The following is a 21,963-nucleotide window of genomic DNA, read 5'->3' as shown; positions in this document are numbered from 1 at the left end:
TGCCTCCTGAAAAACTGAAAACCCAGACATAGAAATGGGTATTACTGCTAGCCAAAGAAAGAAAATTCACAATTTACCAGTGCAGAAACAAAAAACACTAACATGAAACTCACTGGCTCAAAAACAGAAAACTCATGTTTATTTTTAGTGCCTGCTGCGTCAGGAGAAAAAAACAGGAATTAATTATTTTTACTCACTGTGGTGGTGATGCCTCGAAACTGATAGCTGATGCAGGCAGAAAAGCGAGCTCTGGCTGGGGGTCGCCGTCAGCAGATGCAGGTAGTGAAGTGGGCTCTAGGAGCATTGAGTGACTACAATGGGAACCTTGCTTCCTCCTGGAAGAAAGAGCTTGTGGGAAAAAGGCTAGGAACTAGGTCCAAGAGGCCAGACGATCTGAGATGGTGATGGTCACTGGTAGTTGGTCTCACTTCCACCACTGAGAACCAAGCTTCCTCATACAGGAAGCAGGTTGCTGTGGCAGCAAAGAATTGGCTAGTGGTGGTTGTCTGGTGAGTGGGTGGCCAGGGATAAGATTTGCCAGCCCACCCTCATCACCAGATCCTCAGGCAGAGGAGGGGCAGGTGTTGAGCCAGACAGCTGGAGTGATGTGACCTGTGTGCAGGGCTACAACTGCAGCAATGAGGATGTGGAACTAGAGGTGAGACACTGGGGGTGTGGAGTCCTGAGTTGTTATTATTGTCGTAGGAGGATGGATTGTCAACAACAACAAATCTTGGAGCCAGCCAGGTACAACGTCTATTAGACTGAAGTTCTCTGTGGGTGTTTTCCAAATCCTCTTAACAACCAGTATTTAGTATATAAATCTGCACGCTCCATGACTGGTTACATCATTCATTCATAGTTAATGGTGAATGAGGACTTCCAAAAGCAGGCAGGAAGGCAAGTGCCATGTCAAAGACTGTAGGTGAATATCAAATTTATTCTCTTAACTGGCGATGCAGGGATTGGAGGCCGCTGACTCTGGGGGTTAAGGTGCATGTAGTTTGATTTTGAATGGGGAAATGGGGCAGCAGGAGGGTAGTTGGTAATTCGTCCAGCCTGTGGAATCCAGTTTTTGAAGAATGGCCCGGTTCCAGCTGCCCGAACAACAACTGGAATTGGTTGGGATGCCAAGACTCTCTCATAGATGGGTTGACGGTTGATTGAGGTGACTGTTGTTGTGATTTGACGCTGACCATTGTTTGGAGACTGAATGGGGCTGGCTATGAATTGGAATATGTCAAGGCCAGCTGGCCCGCCTACTTTCTGTTTCCAGCAAGGCTGTGTTGTGTGTTTAGCTGTGTATTGTGTGACCAAGTTTCTGCATCTAGAAGAGCTATATTAGTTTTTTTTCTCTATATACTGTAAATATTATAAAAATATTATGAATAATATTTTTATAATATTTACAGTATATATCATAAAGTATACAGTAGTATTTATAAAGCAAATAGACCTGGTAGCTGTAGGGGTGGGAAACCTTTTTCTTTAACACCTTTTCTCCCGTCTAGGCTAGGGAGTGAGTTTAGACGCCTGTATTTAATTTTTGGATTTTCATGGTAAGTAAGTTAGTTGTGTTTTCATTCTAGATTGTTTTGTTTGTTGTTTTGGCTGTGCCTACCCTGATGTTTTCTACATTAAATGAAAAATAAACTATTCTGTTTTTGAGACTGCAAATCTCACTGTAGCACTAATCCTTCCATTTTCAAGCTGTGCTCTGGTTCCCCATAGGCCAGGCTGTAACACTAGTAGTACAGTGGTCCCTCGCTATAATGCGGTTCACCTTTCGCAGCCTTGCTGGGTTTTTTTGCAATTTTGCATGCTTTTTTTTTTTTTTTACGGTGCATCGTGTTTTGCGTCATGATCAGCTGTAGACCACTGTCAATCAATCTCCTCCATGCCGCATCTCCTGTACAGTACAGAATGTGTTCAGCTTGTAAAATTTACATAAATCTTCGATCCTAGCAGTGTGACTCTGCAGTGCTGTACTGTATGTTTGTAAGTTTTCTCCCCAACAAACAACAATGTCGATGAAACGTTTTGCACCATCAAAGGTACCTGCGGTAGCTCCCAAAAGGCAGAGGACGATGCTAACCATCGCACAAAAAGCTGGTCTTCTGGACATGCTAAAGGAAGATAGAAGTTAGCGTAATTTTCGGATTATAAGGCGCATTAAGCGAAACAAAACAGTCAGATAAGTCAAACTTTACTCAACTCATTCTTCTTGCTTCTTCTACTTCTGTACCATTGATTCATTAATGTTGAATTCTCTTGCAGCTGCTCTAGTCTCATGTTCTGGACCTGAAAACAGGGTTTGACCTTTGGTTTCATTCTATAATACTGGACTTGTTTTTCTGTGCAGGTTTGAACTTTGAGAGTTTAAACAAGAGAGAAACGTGTGAAAATGTCGATGCCTGTCTGAGAAAAGTGTATAAAGTGTGTAGTGAGAAAATATCTATAATAATTGTAAAAAATAAAGTTGGCAACTTTGCAGATTTCACCTATCGCAGGTTATTTTTACAACGTAACTCCCGCAATAAACGAGGGACCGCTGTATAGGATTGTCAAGGTGGCAGAGGTTTTCAGGGGACTCCCTCTGACTTGGTCCCTGTTCAGATCACTCAGAATTTATACACTGTTGATAGGAGTAGGATTAGTAACCCCACCACCAATTTGACTTTCCTGTACCACTTTATTGAAATGAACATAAATGATTAACTACTCTCAAAACAATATTTCAGGGGGAATAACTCTGGGAGTTAACCCTGTAAGACCGAACCCATCAAACAATAGCTGGAAAATTCTGATGTTCTTGGAACTGAGATGTTTATTAACCCTTATGACAAAATCCACAAGATGTTTTTGCTATATCATGTTGTTCATGATATATTTTTATTATATATTTATTATATATTTTTTGTATCGCGTTTGATACATTGGCCATTTTTGGCAACTTTTTGTTAACAACAATGTTCATTTTAGACAAAAAAAGAATTTTGTCTGTAACATTTTGAAATTATGGCAAGTATTGATCATGTTGATGAGATAGAGGTCTCAGAAACTCATGTATCAAATATGATACAAAGGGCGTTATAGGGTTAATATTATTTAACAGAGTACGCAAATGTAAGTTACTACTCTACTGCATGGCCTGGCATGATCAAACAATCTTGAGGTACTTTAAAAGTGCTAAATAGCTAAAATTTTCCATAAAGACATAATAAGGTGAGGCATCTGGAATCTCATAAATTTTGTTGCTGGCTAGTTGATTTGTCCTGTTAACATGACTGGTGCACATATGTCTGTCCAGTTAGGTGGTAATACTGAATTTATGCATTTATCTTTATCACACAACCAAAAAACAACATCTAACAGCCATGTGCTATTGCTTACATCATAAACTTGCAAGCACTGTGCACGAGGTTTATTGTGGCCTGTTATAAATCTAAACAGTCTTCCTCTTCTGCTCCATACACGCTGACACAGTATTCTTGTGTCAGCGTGTTGACCCAGAAAAATACCACTGTTTAGTGGTGTTACTTGTCTTAAAGATTCCACTCATGTTTGGGTTTTGGATGATATCAGCATCATCTTACTCATATCACGGGTGTCATTTTTTGTGATATTCTCATGTTACTCCCCCTGGACCATGCAAAAAGGGAAAATTGTGTTTTTATCATGTAGCCACAGGTGGTATGGATTTTTTTTATGTCATAGGACACGTCTGTCCTTTAGAGTTATATGGTGTAATACGAGGTGCAATGAAAGGCTTAAGTTTGCTTTGCATGTCTGTAGTGTATAGTCATAATTATATTTCCTCGTTGTCACCCACAAGAAGCAAAAGACATTTGGCCTGGGTTTGCACAACACTGTTGCACCCCATCCAATGGAACTGGTAACACCTAGAGGAGTTTTCTTCATCTTTTGTCTTGCTTTCCTAATATTTTAGCAGAGAATTTTAACCATCGGTAGAATGTGTTAGATACCTATCTTGATCATTTTAATACAGTGGTGTACAGCTGGTGATTTTCCTTTACATTTCCTTTTGGTCTGTAAAATAGCTTTATCATTACAGATGCTTTCTCTGAGGTAATTCCTTTTTGCTGCTATTAATCTCCTGTCAGTACCCCAACTTGCACATAGTCTCTACTGTTACCAGAGTAATGCACAATGACAGAGTGTGAGTTTTTAGCATAATTAAAAACGTTTAATATGACATTATTTTGGCCTGATTCTACTGTTTGATTAGACACAACAAACTTTCCATGTGTAAATGTCATAATTTCTCCTATAGGCGGCTTCCCCTTTTCTGCAACTCTAACTCCTATAACTAACTCCAAAATCCTATATACTTAAGAATGCACCATGGGGGGCTTGGGGTGAAACAGAATTTCGGTACACTGTATACTGTGTATACTGCTGTATTGACAATAAAGCTCTTGAATGTGGAATCCTATTGCTAACACACAAGCAATTGATCTCTGCACAATTTCACTAGTTGTTAGTATCTCCTGTTCCTGTCCATTGCTACTCATACAGAGTAGGAGGGTTCGTATGGTTAGGGTTATTAGCTGACAACCCCTTTTAGCTTTATTTCCTCCATGAACTGGGTCTTTACAACCCTGAGGGTTTTTTAACCCCTGACTCAGTCTAGAAGAAGAAGATGAGTTTAACTCCCTGTATTTTTGCAGTTCTACAAGTGGTTCTAAACCTGCCCCTGTCTGACACGACTATTCTGAACCACTATCTGAGTCAGAATGAGCACTGCAGTTGGTTGGACCAATGGATATCTCCTTGGGCCCTGTGGGGTGATTTCAAGGTCTCAGGTGTTGGGGTGACATCACCACTCCTGGTCATACTGTTGTGTGGGCTGCCGTCTGATTCTGCAACCTTAAGAGAAGTAGGGGTTGCTAAGGTAACTGTGAAGTGATCTGATACATGTGGAAGATAGATGGATTAATTAATTGTTTAATGGAGAAATGAAAATGGTATTTATGTATACCATTATATACCATAATACATATATGTATTTATATAGCGCTTTTCTGGTCCCCAAGGACCCCAAAGCGCTTTACATATCCAGTCATTCACCCATTCACGCACACATTCACACACTGGTGATGGCAAGCTACGTTGTAGCCACAGCCACCCTGGGGCGCACTGACAGAGGCGAGGCTGCCGGACACTGGCGCCACCGGGCCCTCTGACCACCACCAGTAGGCAACGGGTGAAGTGTCTTGCCCAAGGACACAACGACAGAGACTGTCCGAGCCGGGGCTCGAACCGGTAACCTTCCGATTACAAGGCGAACTCCCAACTCTTGAGCCACGATCGCCCCCAAATGAAGCTAGTAGCACAAAATGTCTGTGACTACTTCTCAGTAAGACCAACATCAGGTGGTTGAATGGTTCTGAGTGCATCTCACTGTATCCAAGGATGGGGTTTTTTTTGCTCGTTAGCCTTTTCCTGTGCAACTATAATCGAATTCAGATTGACTAAGGGTCAGCAACTGCATCTGTTAATGCAGGTGCCATCATGGCTCTCACTGCTGCCTGTTTTGCTACTTCATCTGCTACACTGTTGCCTTTAGCTACAATGGTGTCATTTTTCTGATGTGCTGGGCATTTAATTGCTAGTACAACAGAGGGGAGTTGTAGAGCTTCTGTTAATTGTGAGACAGCTTCCCCATGTGCTATTGGTGTTCCATCTGCTCGATGGAAGCCTCTCTGCTTTCAGTTGTTAGCGCTGACATGGCACATAGCACAAGCAAATTGGAGTAAACATTTAATCTTTTACCTGTAGCTATTTTACAGGCAGCTGTCAGGTTATGGAGAGCACAGCTGATCAACCATTCGTGCTTGTATGGTTGTGAAAGTCTCAACAGCAGAGTTTAGTTGAACAGCGGCATAACCAGCATGGTCAACATTTTCATCCTGAAAACAGGAATTGTCCACAAATAAAATAAGATCAGCAGCTATTGTTTTTATTGTGCAAATCCTCATGTGCTTAGCTTCTCAGTTTGCTGTAACAATTATGTGAGTTCCTATCAGTTGGCAACATCATCCTGGTTGCAGGGTTCGCAGTGTTGCACCAGTTGTTCAGTTCTGGAACTTTGAGAATTGCCTTCGTAGCCTGTACACCTTGGTTGGGTAGAAACAAATCTGGAGCAGTAAACTGGTGTGATGTATAAAGTATCACTAGGTAGCTAACTGTCAATAAAGATGCCTTTTTAAAAGCAAAAGCTGCAGCTGCCTGGTCCTGATAAATGGGTGGCAGACCAGCTTCCATGTTGTCAAGTTTAGTGCAGTAACAGGCTAGAGGGTGCATACATAGGGGTGTCTTGCATGAGTACAGCATTTCAATTTAATTCAGTTTCATTTATATATTGGCTTAAAGTAATCAGTAGCCATTGCCCAGTGGTGGGGTAGACTGCATATCTTTCTTCAGTGCCTCAAAGACTCCTTCTGCACCTTCTGTCCATTGCAGCATGGCTTTATCGTTGCTTTGACCTATTGTCCATATTATAGCTGATACACAGGCTGCTATATTCTGCCATTCACAGGAAAGAAAACACCTGGCCCATGGTTAACTGTTTGGGCGCTTTGGTCACAGCTTCTGTTTGGGAAGGAGCAATTAGCCTCCTTTCCCCACAAAGTTGTCTACCAAGACACCTCTGTGTGTGTTTGTTGGCTGAATTGCAATTTGTCTCTGCTTACTTTATGGTCCCCCCACTGCCAATGTAGGTAGAAAAGAAACAGACGTCTTTCTCACTATTTTCTTTAGTGATACTACAAATGAGAACGTCATCTGCATAATGCAACAGTGTTGGGTACATCAATCTGCTGCAAATTCTGTGCTAACATATGGTTGAAGATGGATGGAGACTGGTTCAAACCTAGGCCACGTGGTATAGGTGTACTGCTGTCCTTTATCAGTGAAGGCCAAGAGAAATTGTGAATCAAGGTGCAAGGGTAAATGAAAAAAGCTGAACACAAATCAATCACAGTATACAGCTGAGCATCAGAAACAACAGGTGTTTCAGTGTGAAGCGGTGTTTCATGATGCACTGATTGCTCTGAGGCACTGGACCAAACAATAGTCTTTGGAGTCATGATTTTGAATTGCAAAAATGATTGTATTGCAGAAACTTGTGATTTATTAACACTTCAATAGAGGGGCGGATACCTATTGCTTGCTGTGTTAGGGGATACTGCTTGATGTGGAGTAATTTCCATGGTTGTCTTACTCATCAGGATTTTGGCTGTCATGCTCTCATCACAAACTTTTATCGATATTCTAATGGTACCACTTGTTGCTGCTGAAACATGAATTTGTTTATTTTGAGGTGGAATCCACTCAAGTACTTTCAGAGCAGATTCCACCATGGGACCTAGTTTATGTGATTCAATTCAAGCACGGCATCACCAATGCATGATGGGTCTTCCTCTAGTATTGATAATACTAAGTTAAATTCATGTCATACCAGAGTCGATCTATTGTTTAATGGGACAGTCTCTCCTTCAATGACCATGCTAATTGTAACCCCAACATACATTATTTGCACTAAAATAGAATAGCCCTTTATTGCCATTGTATGTGTACAACAAAATTATGGGTGCTCCACGCCAAATGTGCAGGAATAAAATATAAATAGTAAGACAGCAGGAATAAATAACAATGAGTGCTTCATTCTGTTGAGGTGTACAATGAGAATGATTATACACTTGGTGTTGTCCAGACTGCCTTAGTCCTGGTTGTTGATCTGTCTGCTGCTGCCTTTTCTATCGTTCATGTTAACTCATACTTCATCTGCCTCAAGGACCTGTTGGATTAATGGTGTGCTGAAGGCTGCAGCATTGCTACAGCTAGAGCTAGTGCTTGTGGCTTGCTTCTGGATCAGTGGTGACCAACAGCGCCTGGGCTTTAATCTTGTCTTTCTTTTGTTTGGTTAGTTTTCCCAGCTTTAGTTGGGTCAGTTTATTAGTCAAGTGTTTGTTCGTTTTCTTTGCTTGTTGTTTTTCCTTCCTATAATTATTAACATGATGGACAATATGATCTACAGCCAACAGCCATGCTAGCTTATTCAGCCCCACTACATTCTCCACTCACTTTTGCATTTCATGTAGCATGGCCTCCACTGTTATTACCTTAAACAGGGTTTCTGTTCCAGATACTGCCTGTTTCACCTTTGAATCTGCTTTGAAAGTTGTGAAGAAATTTGGAAAGATATTACTCATCTGTTATTTTTTTCTCCCTTCACTCTGGAGGGGTCTACTCTTTCTGGATAAAATATTCTCAGTGCCTCCTACATGTCTGTGTGATGTCCTCCAAACCCTTCACTGTCATAGGCTTTACTTTGACATAACTGTGGGAGGTTAGCCTTGGTAAACACAGCAACGCGTTTACCTACCACATGCATTAGCACCAGCATTACTCCAACAGTCTCCTCTAAAGCACTGATAAATTACTTGCTCCCTCAGTGAGGTCTGGCAGCTTATCTGCCAACCCTAGATTGCAGTAGGATGAGAACTTCTTTTGGTCCAGAAGAGTGATCAAAAGGACTTCCTTCTGGCACTAATGATTATTATTTTGATTCATTAATGGACTTTTAAAAGGATTCACTCTGTGATGAGAAAAGTCATTGGGAAAGTGAAGGATGTGTTTATGTCGTTGCTTTTCTTTTTGGAGAGTTTGCTTTTACGATCCCTACCAGTTCCACTCAATGAGCCTTTGGACCCCCAGATCTGATGAGGGATGCCACAGGGGCTGAATTTTGCTCCAGCTCTCTCATTTTGTATCCCCTCGACCACACTTTTTACATGTGTGAAATTTCTTCCAACATCTCTGGATTATTAATTTCTCTACCAAATAGGGTGTGTCTGGTTCAAGTGCTGATCTATTCTATCTGGTTGTTTCTCAGCTTCCATTGTTTCTCTAATTTCATTTTCCAGTTGGTCAGCTCTGCCTGCTATTTGGTCAGCATTCTTTTTTTCGCTCCTTGTGTACTCCATCCAGTCCTTCAATGCTGACAGCTCTTCAGCCACTCTGCTGTCACAAGATGCTTCTGTGCTCTTAACCAGCCTTTCCTCTCCTGTGACCAAGGAGCCAAACTTCCTGGAACATTTAGAATTATGGGGTCATTCACCTCTCTGACTATCAGAGACTGTGTTAGTGTAGGAAAAGGTGTTCACATGATGCTATTTACATCTTTCATTCCAAAAACCTCTGGAATTCCCAAAAATGGATTTAACTCTAGGGTTGCTGTGAGTGTGGCTGATTACACAGTCAGCTCTATTACTGCAGCCTGGCTTTGGTAAACATGTCTGCAATGATGTGTTTACCAAGCATCATCTGGATATCCAATACTTAACCCAAAAATGTGTTCTCATTCCTTGAGTTTCTGTTTGTCTTGAGTTTATGTTCAGGCAATTATTTCATCTTTACTGCTGCTTCCCTCTTTTCTATATAGATATCCCATTATTGTTTAATATCAGTTTTACATATTACAGTATTTAGCCTATTTTTTATTGCATTTATATCATATCTTGTTTAATTTGCCTTATTTATTTATTTATTCCGGTTGTTTATCCATAACTTTATTATCAATTTTGTCCTGATTACATTGTATCACCAATATATTATTCACCACTACCCTTAGATTATAGATTGTTAATTTCAGCAATCACAGTCAATGCTCCTATATAAACATTACTATCCCTAACAATGTCCACATTCAAGCATGCTCGGTCACATCTAATTTCTTGTTTTGCTTATACATGCGTGGTCATAAGGTTTTTGCTTCTAGTTATACTTGTTATTAACTCATGAATCACTTATAGTCAAGTTAGTCCACTGGAGGGCATGCCCATTGGTGTTTAGCAAGATTTTCTCTTTTACATTTTCCTTTTCTAGTCACACTTAGTGGATCATTAATTGCTTAAGGCCTACATCTGCACTGCCATATGGGGCGGAGCATCATTTGATCCAAATGACTGCTTTGCATATCTCAGGATCAGCTCACTGTCAGAAGCGATGGTGGGGACAAGCGCAGAGCAGAGTTCAGTTCCAAAAACAGAGTTTTATTTACACAATCACCAGGTGCAAAATATATACAGTGGGGGAAATTTGGGGTTCCTAGGGTCCAGGGGGAAAATCCGGGAAGGGGAAGGTCTCTCACACTCGCTCTCTTCTTCACACATGTCCACACAGTGGGTAGGTTACGGGTCCGGGAAAAATATTCACAAGAGAGATCAGTTATGCAGAATCACAGATTTACACAAAAACTTCACTGAGGTTAGAGGCTCACTAACGTGTCTCGCACAATCATCCAGCGTTGAGACTGTCTGCGTCCCGGCCTTAAATGGCAAACACATAATGGCAGCCTGATGGGCAACAGTTGTGTGGGCCAAGGGTGGGAGCCCGCAGTGAGCTCCGCCCAGGCGGACAGGCGAGAGAAAGAGAGAGTAAACAAAAACACATGCAGCCTTACGGGGCCGGCCGGACAGACACGGGGACCATGACACTCACTCCACTTTAGTTACAGTCTTTCTCTTCCTTTCTGTCATTTTCAAAAATGCTTTCCTTTTTCTAATTACTTTTAAATCTCTTGCTAGCACCTTTTTCTTTTCTTCTTTCCTTATTTAAAGGATTAACTTCACATAATAATCAAATCAACTCACACACCTATATAAATAATATACAGCAATTTTACTCTGTTGTGGTCTCTATGAGCCCCTTCATGATGCATGTTTATACATTCTTTTTATAAACCATATATTTACTGGAAGTCATGTGCTAGTTTGATTTGATTCTATTCTGACAGTTGTTTCATGGTCAGAAACACTCAATTAATATGTCATCAGTCGCTGCAGGAAGACAAGCAGCAGCTTGTCAATGGCACAGAAGACCTGCTCAGCTCCTTAAAGCTGAAAATATGTTTCATAGTCAGAAAATGAAGCCTATTATCAAGCAGACTTTGCGACTCGCTGATTAATGGTTTCAATAGCTGCAGTTTACCATTGCAGTTTGATAGTTTTTGGTTGTATCTGTATCTCTCTTCAAAACTGTTGAGCAAAAATGTTGTTGCATGTTATCAGTTTATTTACTGATTCACAAAGGAGATATACCCATATATTCTTCTTGTTTTCGAACCTGTCTGCAGGTACAGCTGGAAGACCACAGAATGGACAGAGTGCAAGGTGGACTTGCTACTGAGCCAGCAGGACCGCCGACGTGGAAACCATACAGGAATGTGTGGAGGTGGTACTCAGACTAGGGAGGTGTACTGTGTGCAAGCCAGCACTGATACACCATCAAACCTTAGCCCTCTCAGGATCAAAGAAGGTATTTTCTCTGTTTTATTAAACAAAAAACACTCATGGGAAGGTAAATGTTGTCATTGCATTGGTCTTTTTCAAAATTAACCTCCAACCGGTTTCATTGTCTGATTAAGGCTTGTTTCATTGTATCTTAAAACCACTATCATCCTTACAAGAACTCATTTACCTAATCAGTGCTGAAATCAAAGGTAAGACAATCAAACAGCAAAGGAATAGAATGAATGGGGGAAAATATCTGTCTGAATGACAGCACTATGTATTACTTGAAGTGTTGCTTAAATCTAGATTGAGAAAGCATTTTGTGTTGTAATTCTCATACTAATTTTTTATATATGCATGCTATTTCAACAGAGGTGACATGCATAGTACAGACATTCTATAGTACAGATACTTGTGTTAAGAAATACTCCAGTAAAATTTGAAGTACTGAGTCAATTTCTTTACTCAAGTAAAAATGAATACCATAGGCATGAAGCAAGCAAGTAAAAAGTAGCTCATTGAAGGACAATTCTATCATCTATTTTCATGCACAGGTAACTGGACCTTCTGCAAATATAATATTAGTACATGAGAATACTAATTTTATTCAAACCTAAATTCTAATGAATGTACTTAAGTCTGTTACCTAGGACACAAGCAGTAAAAGAATGGAAAAAAAAATACTATTTTCTCTTGGTAGAGTGGGACTTTGCTTCCACACCTAAACAGAACAATGAGAACAATGAGGGGTTAAGTGAGATTCTGCAAGTGAGGAAACACTAAGTTCTGTTGTAGTGGCTCAGCATGGGGAAAATATCAGCAACTCACAATAATTTCTAACGTGAACTCCGACAGATTTTCTTAGTGGACAAGCTGTGATCAACTGATCTGCTGCTCTTTGTGGATTTACACATCTGAATTCAACAAGATGGAATTAGATGCTTCTAAGCTTCTAATCGTGGCTGAATTTCATATCATACACTAATAGTATACTGTATACTTTCTTTATAATAAACAGTATAAAGGTAGTATAATGATTGAATTCACTGAATGAATCTAAGCATCATCATCTTAAATGTAAATTAATCTCTGCTACACTTGATGTAACCCAACAGTAGCCATAAGCACCATAGCCACTGTGTATCAGTGCACAACACAGTGCTTTACTGTAAAAAATCAGGATAAACAGCTAACCTGTTTATCCTGTACAAAATTACCCAGAATGTAATACAGCATTTGAATAACACAAAATTAGTAGACTTACTTTTTGCAGGATGCTTCACATGACATTACATATAATTTTTAAATCTGCAGTGTTACTAAGCAGCCCTTACATTTAAATGTAACCTCTCTTCTTCCTCTCCTGTTTTGCCCTTTCTTAGATCTTTCACCATTTCTGAGTGAAGTTAGCTCTCTTTCATTTTTCTTCCTGGAACTAAGTCAGGAACTTTAGCTACCAACACACTGTGCAACAGCCTGTATTCAAATTGTTTGTTTGTTTGCTGATGTTTGTTGAGCTAATAGAAATGTTGTAGAAACGTTATTTAATGTAAAAACAATATTCCCTTTATGCTTATTCCCTCTTAAGCTAGATGCTCACTACAACATACAGACACCTGCACTCGTTCCCGGCCCACTTTAGGATGATCTGATATCGTCGTGTTGGTGTTGTTCCCAGATCATCATCAAAATGTTGTTCCAGGTTCAAGATTGCAAGTGACCAATCACATTGTTGTGACGTTATTGTTTTGCACGCCAAGCCATTCGTGCATTTATGAAATTCCAATGTTGTCAATATCAATTCTACTTACCGTTTATTAAAGGGTTAGGGTTAGGATTAGGGTCAGGGTCCGTTGATCGGTGGACAGAGGCAGTTTCTCGCAGCTTAAGTACAGTTTTTTGTTTTACGGCGGTTTTTCCCGAAGTCGCAAAAGTATGACGTCACAACATTCTGATTGGTCACTTGCAATGTTGATCCTGGAACAACATTTAGCATGATGATCTGGGAACAACACCAACACGACGATATCAGATCGTGCACCCACTTTAACTACCGAGTATAATGCTATAAATTATACCTTTGAACCTAAAGTAATGAGCCTGATTTGAAAATGTCAGGAGTAGAAAGTACAGACATTTGTGTTGAAATGTAGGGGGTAAAAGTAAAAATTAAAAAACAAGAAAAATAACTACTGAGGTAAAGTACAGATACCTGAATATTCTACTTAACTACAGTAACAAAGTATTTGTACTTTGTCACTTTCCACCTCTGCAACTTATGTTGTTTTTAAACCAAGTTGTTGTTGGTCAAAGGCATGTGCCAGGTTTTCTGTACTCTTTGGTTGCTGGTTTTAAGTAGTGGTGGCGGATCGATCCAAATATTGATTGTATCAATACCAAGTCGTCATCGGTATCGGATCGATACTAGCCTGGTGAGATCAATTCTTTACTTTAAGTTCCGCTCTTGTCTGCAATGCTCTGCTTTCGGCAAAGACGAAACAGCCAGGTCGCCGGACTCGCCGCTCCTGTGTCAGCGCAGAGCAGGCACACTTTGCTCCCCCTCCCCCCTCTTGTGTTTAGATGTTGTGCTGTCACGTGACGTGACGCTTTGGGGGTTGACATATTATTTATATTTTCACCAGTTGTTTTTGTTGTTGAGAATTTAAATTGTTATTTTTGTATTATAGTTTCTCAACAGTACTTGTTTGTTTTAATTTGTTTACCGGTTTGCGTCACTCCGCTTTCATTTTCACTTCCATTTAAGATTTTAAGATTAAGATTTAAGATTTAAGATTTTTCTAAAACAAAATTGATAATACAGCATTTTCTATTTAATTATAAACTTTGTCCCAATTATGTCCTTAGTTTTAACTATTTAATAATAAAAAAGGAAACATCACAAAAGACACTTAAGGTCATGAAAATTAATTGAGATTTAGCAATGCAATGACACATCCACCTTATTTATAGAAAAGTATTGGTATCGGCGATACTGGCCCGTATTTACTTGGTATCGGATCGATACCAAAATATGCAGTATCGCACACCACTAGTTTTAAGCATTTAATGGTGGCATTGTGGTTAGTGCTGTCACTTCTTATTAAGAGGGTTCCTGGTTCAAGCCCTGCTGTGTTCAGAGCACTCTGGCTTATTCCTCACAGTCCAAAAATATCAATGTTGGTAGTAAATAGGCCACGTATGTCAGGTGCTGTATAAATGTTATAGTCTAAAGTGCTTTAAGAGGTCATGAAGACTATAAAAGGGCTTTCTAAATATGTTTACAGTAAAACAAATTATACATTAAAAGTCTAGTATTTGTTAATAATTCCTCAGCTTGTTTTGAAAATTTCACGCAAATTCAAATTTACAAAATTTCCAAATTTCCAAATTCAGTCTGTAACAGCTACACAATGATAAGTAAGTATAAGTAAAATTTTATTGATATAGCATCTTCCAAGATAAATATAAAAAGTGTTTCATAACAAAAATGCTAAAATGATTTTTAGCTGAGTGAGAGAATTCCAGAGTCTGATGGCAAAGTTTCTGTCTAATATAGTTTTCAGCTTTGCATGCTGCACAGTCAGCAGGCTCTGAGCAGCCCTCGGGGACCTGCTTGGGACGTATGGATTAAAAGTACGTCTGTAAATGTTCTTGATATACATTGGTGCTTGGCTATGTAGAGGTCTAAAAGTCAAAAAAGAATTCTAAATTGGACTTTGACGTTGATGGAAAGCTGGTGTAATTGAATTAACAAGAGTGTAATGTGAAGACTTAGTGAGGGAGGTTTTTCTAATACAAATAAATAATGCATGTAGACATGATGAAGTAAATTCATCAATAACAATTTACAGTTCAGAATGTGACACAGTTTTTGTGATAAATGCCAGATATTTAACACAAGTTACCTAAGCGAAAGCTGCGTTAAAAGTTGCTAAGGTTCGTGTTAGAAGATTTAGTGAATATGGCAAGACTGAGAGTTTGCATTACCTTAACCTTAGGTTCAAACAAGGACTTCTGTTTTCTCTCCATTAAACTGGAAAAATGGTCAGCCATCCAACGTTTAATAGAGTCCAATCACCTTTGTAAAATCTGTAGTTTAGATACATTTTGGGGCTTAGAAGAGATATACAAGTGGATATAATTTGCATGGCAGTTATTGCCTTCACATTCCACATCTTCCCGAGCTCCTCTCTCAGTCCTTGGTATTTCTCAAGCTTCTTGTGTTCCCTCTTCCTGATGTTGCTACCATTTGGTATAGCTACAGCTATCACTACAGGCCTCTTCCTCTGCTTGTCCGGTTTCATTGCATGTGTGCCCTGCCTGCTAGCATCTTGCACCCTGCTGGTATGTGCTGGAATCTTTCAGGGGCATCTTTACACATCCTGCACCTCGAGTCTTGCCTGGTGTGGTCGATAGCAGCCTCTATCGATGTAGCTTGCTCCTGTGCTGTGCAGTGCACTGTGTTCAGCTTTGTCAAGCTATTGGTAGGAATTTTGACATCAGTCGCTTCTGCTGTCTGCCAGTGGTATATGCCATACAGGGGCCTGTTCTTCCATGACGTGTCCACTCCTTGCCCCACTTCTTTCTTGGGTTTCTGCTGTCTGAGGTATTCACTAAGCACATGATCAGTTGTGGCCATTTTCCTGATGTACTCACAGATGTTTGTTGTTTAATCCTGGATAGTGGTTCTGTCAATCACTAGTCCACAGCCTCCTGCCGACTTGGGGTTGTGGCTTTTCTAGCAGCCTCTTTCGTTGTACATGTACAATGACAGTAAAGAGCTGTTCTGTTCATGGTTCCCATTTGCCTGTGCGATTCCAAGGTATCTGTTCTCAGTGTTTGCCTCAGTTGCCTTCTCCCCTCAGTTCTGATTACCTTCCCTCTCTTTGTTACCATCCCTACTACAATGCTCCTGTCGGAATGAAATTCTGATGTCATTGCTGTAGATCCTAGTAGTGTGGCTCACTAAATCAATGTCTTGGTCACTACAGAACACTGTTTTTAAAGAAAAAGAGCAGCACGGTGGTGCGGTGGTTAGCACTGTTGCCTCACAGCAAGAAGTTCCTGAGTTTGACTCCGCCATGTGGCCGGGGCCTTTCTGTGTGGAGTTTGCATGTTCGTGTTCATGTGGGTTCTGTCCAGTTACTCTGGCTTCCTCCCACATTACAAAGGCATGCAATTAGTTAAATAACATGCCTTAATGATTCTAAATTGCCCATAGGTGTGAATGGGTGTCTGTGATAGAATGGCGATCTGTCCAGGGTCTGTCGCCCTATGACAGCTGGGATAGGCTCCAGCCCTGTTATGGATGTTATAAAACCAATCCTCTTCTTTGTATGCTCCCAACATTTAGGAACACGTTAAAATTAGGAATTTTTGCTTGTCTCATTTTAGTCCTTGTCATTCAAATCAATTACATTGAAACTATTGTCACTTCTTAAGGATCTGATGTTTCTTTCTACAGACATTGCCCATCTCTGCCTTTTTGTAGAACTTTCTAACTGAATGCATTTAATGTGTTTTGTTCTTTGATTAAAATAATCATAGAAGTTTCATCTGATTTTTAAATTACTGTCATAATCCCAGTCCTAAAAAGTATGCAGTTCAGAGTACATTAATAAACCTGATGCAGAAAGACTTCTGCAAACTTTGTGACATCATGTTGAATTTATAATAAAGTGTAATTTAAAAATATGCAGAAGTCATTTACACTTGATGGCATGATCTAACAACTCAAAACAGGCCTGTTTAGTTTATCTGGTCCACAAAATTCAGCCCAAACAGTTGATAAGAGTTTCACACCCACCCGCATCCACACTGGTCCAATACAGTTTCAATTGCATGGTTGCAAGGTTAAAACTGGGTACGAGCATTGGACTGAAAATGGTAAATGGTAAATGGCCTGTATTTATATAGCGCTTTACTAGTCCCTAAGGACCCCAAAGCGCTTTACATATCCAGTCATCCACACTCACATTCACACACTGGTGATGGCAAGCTACGTTGTAGCCACAGCCACCCTGGGGCGCACTGACAGAGGCGAGGCTGCCGGACACTGGCGCCACCGGGCCCTCTGACCACCACCAGTAGGCAACGGGTGAAGTGTCTTGCCCAAGGACACAACGACAGAGACTGTCCGAGCCGGGGATCGAACCGGCAACCTTCCGATTACAAGGCGAACTCCCAACTCTTGAGCCACGATCGCCTAAAATGGCTTTAAAACCAGCAAAGAAGAACTCTGAAACACCTTCATCAAGCCTGGAGAGCAAATTGAAAAAGAAACAGCTTAAAAAAAATAAAATTAATAAAACTAAACTTTTATTGAAAACCAAAAAAACACATTTTATGATTTACTTTAAGGAGCACAAAGTATTTCTATTAATTAGATCATGTACTGACCTGAGTATATTGATTAGTGCCAGTTGCACTCAGCTATTCATTAATATTGCTAGAAACATCAATGTACTTTTACAAATGGGATGAGAGGAGGGTCAAAAAAAAGAAAGGCGTGGCTCTACTCACACCCTTGTGAACTACAGACACCAATTACACAACATCCTCATGACCAGAAACCAGGGACACAGACAGGAAGAGAAATGTGCTAAACTTGACTTGGCTCAGTACAGTGTTGCCTCGCCATGTAGGTTAAGATGAGGAGATCAAGAATATTCCAAAATTAACTGGATTGGACAGAAATGGGATACTGAGAGTCAGTGGAACTGACCCTGAGGGGGCAGTGGATTAGGGTAAATGTAGTTTTGGTTGGTTGAACTAGACAAGACCACTGGCCTGGGAATAAAAAGCTTACTTTTAGTTTATTGAATCATTAATTATTCATTTTAAAAGTACCTGTTTATTATATTGTGTCTATTGACTATTGTGTTACTTAATGTTCTTATTTATTTTACTCTTTCTGTGTACTTTGCAACTTTTTCTCTGTCAGAAACACTTAATAAATAATTTTTGTTTATTAAGGTCCTGATCTGGTTAACTTAAGACGTTTCCATCTCCAGGCATATGATTTATTAGAAGATCCTTCAATTCTTCTATTTCACAATGCTTATATAATTTTGTAATTTACACTTTAAAAGTTGTCAAAATTGGTAACTTCTTGGAATTAGTAAGGGCTACACTGGAACCTTGCAGTTGAACAGATGCCAGTCACTTAGAACGCAGTGTTGTGGAGACAACAGGATGTGGCAAACCAACAAGGAAGATACTGATCAGTGATCTGGGTGGAAACTAGCTTGACTGGGGTACACTGCCAGGTTGCATTTAGGTGTTACGGGTGTTTTCGGAACAGTGTATGCATCTAAACTCCCATTTGATACATTTTTATATTGAGTTTTTCCTTTCTGTTGTGTGCTTAATTAATATTTTTATAATGCAGAAATTATAAATCTGTTTGATGCTTCTGCAAATGTTACTACAGATTTGAATCCAGACGTCAGTGTCAGTGCAGACTGAGAAATCGTCTTCCCATTGTGAGATGTGGAAGGATATTAAGATTTCATCATTATTCAAAATTCTGTAAATATCCAAAGTGATTTTCTGAGTGTCTGAAAGTTTTAAAATATTTAAGCTATAAAATTTTTAAAGTGTTTTCATGAAATAAAAATGTAGAGCAGTAATTCCTTTTTCTTTATTGCAAGTATCTGAATTGAATGTGCCGTAATTTATTATGAAGTCATTTCTAAAGGTTTTTCCAGAGTGGTGACAAGAGGGCAAGTTCTTGTTCAGTATCTAATGAGGCAGTGTCAGGTTGGGATTTTTGTATTTTTATGAGCTTCATAAAAGATTTTTCATTTTTCCAATAGAATTTTGACAAAAACAGATTTGAGATTTCAGTATTACTTGGGAAAATTAAAACAAAATAAAACTGATAATACTGTTTTGGCAGAACTCACATTTTAATTGTTGCTATTTATTCATAGACTGAGATAGAGAAGTTAGAGCATCGATTTAGATCGTCTTGAACTTTTTTATATAAAACTGAGAGAAACTGATGCTGAATAACTCTGACAGTTTGGGAGAAATATTGATTTCAAGATATTTAATGTTGCCTAAGTGAGGATGATAAGTGATACCAGGACTGCAGCACACTGCTGGGCTATGCAGAATGGATTTTGACCAATTCACTAAGTAGCTGGAAACTTGAGTGTGCATCTTGCAGTAGTAATAAAATATCATCTGCATAAAAATGGTTTTATGGTCTATGGTGGCTGTTTGAATACATTTTTGATATTCTCATTTTGTCTGATTAAATCCTCTACTGGCTCTATGAAAAATGTAAAGAGCAAAGTAAAGAGAAGATGTCTTTATCTGGTAACATTGTGGAGCGTGAGGTGGTGAATGCGACTGTGGGTGTAGTATACAAATGCCTTAATCAGGTTAATAAACCATTCTCTGAACTGAAATTTGTGGAGATTAATTTCGAGTTGACTTTGGCAAATGCTTTTTCTGCATGTGATGATAAGGTTAAAATGTGAGATTTATTGATAAGTAAAAGTTGTTTACCTTTAATAACATCAGTCTGGTCAGGATGAATTAGAATTAGTATGATTTTATCTTGTCTAGATGCCAGAGCCTCATTTATAATTTTAATGTCTGTATTAATTTGGGAAAGCAGTCGGCAGTCAGGGAGGTTGGTGTAATCTTTATTTGGTTTGAAAAGCAGGGTGATCATTGCTGTGTTCAAACTTGATGAAACTGGTGACGTGGTTTTAAAATCTGAGGTCATTCTTATAAATAGTGGAGATGGAAATGAGCAGAAATGTTTGTAGAACTTAGCAGTGAAGCCATCAGGTAAAAATACTTTCATGTGTTTTTCTTTCTTTATTCATGTTTTCTCAGTTTGCCTACAATTTTTATTATTGCACTAAAACTTATGTTGTATTAGCAACTCAGTGAGAAATGATGTGTTTTAGTCAATTAGATCATCAAGTTTCAGTTTTTATGAAACCCCTCCAACTGTCACCAAGGCATGTACTGTTTTAAAGTTATGGCTCACAGCATTGTTCAGCTTGTTATATTTCATTTGCCCACTGGGTCAAATATACCATTAAAGTCACCTCCTATCATCACTCCTGAGCTAGGTAGGTTATTAAGCAGAGAAAAGAATTTATGGAAAAAAGAGGGGTTCATGTTATTGTGGGTTAATTTATTTCTATTATTAGGATGTTTTTGGTCTTTATTAAATGGGCCTGGATTTGGTCAAACGGAGACTGTACCGAGTGGGATCTTGAGATGCGGAGACGCATTGACAGGGCAGGGCTGAGACCAAAAAATCGGCCCTGGCATTTTTGGTGCAGGTTGCCCATCATAATTGATCCAAAAATATATATACACCAGTCCAACCCTGTCATAAGCTTTCGTCAGGGTCATGTGAAGACTGGTTAGGGAATTCAGGGATGCCAGAAAGAATGATATTGTCTCTCTTTGAGTGTACACAAAGTACCATTTGTTTCAGTTGTTTATTGTCTTTGGACACTGTGGTTACTTTGTCTCTCAGACCTTTGACCCAGGCTTTTAGCTCACAAAATTCTAACAAAATTCTAAGCTGTTTACATTCCTCTGTGTATTACCTTGACAAGAAAGAGATGAAACTCTTCTCATGAAACTGTGGCATGCTATATATAATAGCTGTGTAACTCTGATGCAATGAATCCTCATCTGGAAAGGAACTGGCAATTAGGTTATTAGTCAGCTGGTGCATAGCAGCACAGAGCAGTGCCCTCTGGTGTTGGGAAGTACAGCACAAAGAAGAATGAGTCACAAAGAGTCAGAGCTCTGTTGAGCCAAGCATTCTTTTAAACTTGACTGGTAATGACTTCATCAGTTTCTTCACAAATAGAATTTTAACTGTTAGAAAAAACATTATTCAGAACAGTCTCACAGAAATTACATTATGTACAGCTATTTTCAGTATCATTGATACTGGGAGGTCTCCTTCCAAATCTAGAGCAGGGTATCAGTGAGCTGCTGGATAATCTGAGGTGCAACCTAGCAGTGTTGGATGGACTGAAAGATAGTGTCCCAGAAGGGTTTAGGTCAGAAGAGCATGGTGCCTGCATAGAGGCATTTGAGGTATTGTCATGCACCAGGAGGAATCTAGAACTGACTCCACTGGTGGAGCTCTGAGATTGCCCATCCTGTTCTTCCTTGCACAGAGGATCTCCTCCATGCTCTTGAGACTGTGCTGGAAGACATAGCAAACCTTCAGGTGCCATCATGGAGGGGCTGGACTACCTGTGCAACCTTTGTAGACTCCATTTATTGCCTGTGTCAGCACTGCCAAAGGGAAACCTAGTAAAAAAAAAAAAAAAAAAAAAAAAAAGAGGAAAAAATAGAATAGAATAGAATAGAGTAGAAAAGCCTTGTTATTGCACACATACAGCAAAATTGTGGATTCACCTCACCAACTGTGCATGGAATACAAATATAAATAGTTGAACAGCAAGAATAAATATCAGACAAGAGTAGTATGTACAACAAGAGGATTATATACAAACGAGGAATACATACATCAGGAAGACGTCTATCCCAGGAGCCTATCCCAGCTAATAGGGTGAGAGGCAGGTCACCAATCTGTAGCAGGGCTAACACAGACAACCCACATTCACACCTATGAACCTATAGGCTCTTT

General features: G+C 39.5%; 1 protein-coding gene across 2 annotated transcripts in view; it reads left to right on the top strand.

The window, feature by feature from the left end:
• thsd7aa (thrombospondin, type I, domain containing 7Aa) overlaps positions 1 to 21,963 on the top strand; it is a 272,763-nt gene that overhangs the window by 42,302 nt on the left and 208,498 nt on the right. For both annotated transcript variants that reach the window (XR_003215883.1, XM_019350980.2), the window contains exon 4: positions 11,162 to 11,343. Coding sequence is in view for 1 of the 2 variants with exons in the window: in XM_019350980.2 (XP_019206525.1) it covers positions 11,162 to 11,343 (182 nt within the window). In the remaining variant the exon portion in view is untranslated. The remainder of the gene's footprint in view (positions 1 to 11,161; positions 11,344 to 21,963) is intronic.

This window comes from Oreochromis niloticus, linkage group LG22 (assembly GCF_001858045.2).
Source record: "Oreochromis niloticus isolate F11D_XX linkage group LG22, O_niloticus_UMD_NMBU, whole genome shotgun sequence".
Lineage (NCBI taxonomy): Eukaryota > Metazoa > Chordata > Actinopteri > Cichliformes > Cichlidae > Oreochromis > Oreochromis niloticus.
Note: the sequence above shows the minus strand (reverse complement) of the source record. Positions and strands in the feature narration are given on the sequence as shown.